This window comes from Sciurus carolinensis, chromosome 8 (genome assembly GCF_902686445.1).
Source record: "Sciurus carolinensis chromosome 8, mSciCar1.2, whole genome shotgun sequence".
NCBI lineage: Eukaryota > Metazoa > Chordata > Mammalia > Rodentia > Sciuridae > Sciurus > Sciurus carolinensis.
The window spans coordinates 111,851,640-111,854,717 of NC_062220.1; the positions used below are offsets into that span (position 1 = coordinate 111,851,640).

The 3,078-nt window shown below is 50.6% G+C and overlaps 1 protein-coding gene across 1 annotated transcript; it reads right to left on the reverse strand.

Annotated features, from left to right (window-relative positions):
• Positions 1-948: 948 nt before the first annotated feature.
• LOC124991394 (PRAME family member 12-like) lies at positions 949-2,388 on the reverse strand. Its single transcript, XM_047562153.1, has one exon. It carries the CDS (start codon positions 2,386-2,388, stop codon positions 949-951), a length of 1,440 nt encoding a protein of 479 aa, XP_047418109.1.
• Between the last annotated feature and the right edge of the window lie 690 nt (positions 2,389-3,078).

Here is a 3,078-nt window from a genome sequence, read left to right on the forward strand (position 1 = left end):
CAAAACAGGCCACCTCGTGTCCCTTGGTAGGGAGAGACAGGAAGTGTCAAGGGAAGATGGGTCAGTTTCAACCAGACCCCTCCCCAGAGAGGGTTGCAGTTCACTGAGCTGGGGTTAGAAATGTTTGGGAGTGTCATCTACCTGTCTGATTCTATTCTTTAGCTGAAAGGCAATTTGGACCCTCATTGGCCACCGCTAGTTTAATTCGCGATGATGGGCAAGGTCTGGTGAGGCCCAAAGGCTCTGGCTGACATGCAGCATGGACATCTCCTGCCAGCACGGGCAGGTGGACAGTGGGGTCCCCACCGGGGCCTGGGTCTACATGGGGACCCACAAGGAGGGGCCGGCACTGAGTGTCTGGGCGGCACTGAGGTCCCCTGAGAAGTGGCTTTCTCGCAATGGCCCGTGTTCATCGTCCACTTAGAATGTTCCTGGCCCTATGTGTGCACCTGCATGCAATAAGCCAGAGCTGCCACAGACAGTGACGGGGTTTCAGTCTGATGCCTTGAGTCCAGGGCAGAACCTCACTGATCACCAATTGCTCGGTACCAAGCTTCTCCATCGGCATCTGGAGAACTCCAACATTTACGCTAGAAGACCGTGTTAATCCATTTAGGAGGACATCAGAGGACTAACCTTGAGATTCCGGTTCACTTCTATTTATTTATGGACCATCCAGGAAGCAAGGTAGCTTCTTCATGTGGCCATCAAGACAAAATCCCACTCTAGAAGTCCAGGTCCCAACTTACGGATCCACAGGGACACATGTCCAGAGGGTTCCGTCGTCTCCAGGGGCTTCCTTCCAATACAGCCCCTGTGTTGGCTTCCTCTCCCCAGTTCACTTTTCAGGCAGCTTCTGAAGCAGTAGGTTCTATGTTTCCCCGAACACATCCCTGCCTCCTAGCTGCACCTCCAGTGACTTGGAAGGGAGCTTTCGCACACACCCTGCTAGGCAGGGGCTGGGCAGGAGCAGCGACCCAGGCCCAGGTTGTACAGGAGCTGGTGGCCACACTGAGGGCAGGGAGTGGTACTGAAGACCAGCAGCTTCGACTCCCTCACATCCCTCACGATGGCGGTCAGCTCTGCGCAGAGCTGGGAAAACCTCCCCAGGTGGATGGCTCCGTGGGCGTCATAACTCTCCAGAGGGGCAGGGTACAGCTCCAGGCCCAGCAGGCTCAGCCGGGCAGTGCGGCACAGCAGTTCCCTCATGACCGGCATGGAGATGTGGTTCCCAAAGAAGCTGAAGGTCTTGAGCTGAGAGCAGCAGCTCAGGGCAGGTAAGAGGGCCTGGAGCTGGGAGTCCGTGATCTCACAGTCTTCCAAGTCCAGGGTCTTTAGGGTGGCTGCCACCTTCTCCAGCAGAATTCTGAGGGGCTCGGGACTAAAGGTGGTCAACTCCACACCCCTCAGATCCAGGAGTTTGAGCTGGCTGGTGTTGGGGTACTGGGAGAGATAGTGCCAGTCTGAATCTGAAAGCTGGCAGTTGGTGATTGATAGGGTCTTCAGGGGATTCTTCAGGTGCCTCAGCACCTGGTCCAGGTGGCCCTCCAGGAAGAAGACAGCATTTGCATAAAACTTCTGCAGGCAGTCCATCCTGAGACACTGGGAGGTGAACTGGGCGATCAACCGCTCCTTCTTCTCTGAGGAAGTAGAGGCAGATCCTCGAATGTGGGAGAGAAGGAGGGTCCTCAGGTTCCTCATGTGACCCAAGAATGGAGCAACAACAGCCAAGGTGGAGAGTTTCCAGGAGCAGTGCACCTCCACTTTCTGGACAGCATTCAGATCCAATATTTTCAGAAACTTCCGGGTATGGCAGTTGGGTTTTGCAAAAAATGTCAGCTTCTTGCAACACAGGTGCAACACATCTCTTCTCTGTTTTACCCACAAATAGAGGTGGGTTTGGAACTCATCAAGAGGACCTTCTGTCAGGCACACATCTATGAATACCTTCAGGGGCTCCTTGGCTACCATTGTTGGAAGTTTCAATGTTTGATTTTTGTTCTTGGCCTCTGATGAGCAGGCATCAGCCATATTTCCTGTCCACATCCTCCAGAAGTTCTGATGAGCATTCCGCAGATCCAGCACCTGCAGCCTCCACCTCCTGGGGCGATCCCTCTGGGCAAGCAGCATATCCAGCCCTTCCAGTGCGACTTGGAGCATTCCCAGGTGTGGCTCCTTCATCAGGGCCCCCAGGGGGAGGCAGGTGAAGGGCCAGGCCTGCACCATTTCCTTCAGGACTTCAGTGTGTCCCCTGGTGAAGGCCTCCATGAAGAGCGGTGGGAAGAGCTCTATGGGCAGGTCCTCCAGAGCCAGGATGGCCTGCTGGTTGTCCATCAGCAGGCTACGCCCTGCCAGCTCCAGGAGTGTGGGTGGGGCCTGGATGCTCATCCCGAATCTGAAAGGAGAAGGATCCTGGGAAATTATCCATGCAAAGGCTACTATCCCATCCATTTCCAGCCACTGAAAAGCGGGTACTAGGGAGTCCAAAAGCTCACTCCCACCCTTATTTGGGAAAGCTTTTTATTATTATTTTATCTTTAAAAAGGGGAACTGAGAACTGGGGTTGTGGCTTATTGGTAGAGTGCTTGCCTGTCATGTATGAGGCACCACAAAAAAATAAAAATAAAAATAAAGGTACTGTGTCCATCTTCAACTGAATAATATTTTTAAAATAAACTTACTATATGAAGGATTTAATCCTTAAAAAAAAAAAAAAGAGGGGGACTTGGAGTGTCATGTGACCTAACATGGTTGGCTCCTTAGTAGTTAGTCCCAATAACTAATGTGTCTGGGAAAGATGAAGGAGATACCCTCACATGGGTGACATTAGATTTAATTTTAAAAAATTAAATGAGCAACTGTAAAATCATGTAACCACATAAGACATTTGGAAATTACAATAGATTCTCGTGAATTTGTTACACGTATGAGATTTTTGCCGCTTTAGGGTCAGTTGAAGAGAACAAAGAGATGAGAACGGAGTCTGTAAAGTGTTGCTTAAAATAGTCTTAAGCTTTTTAATTTGTTTAAACAAATAATATAAAATTATCAAACTACATAGTCAATAAAGTATAATTT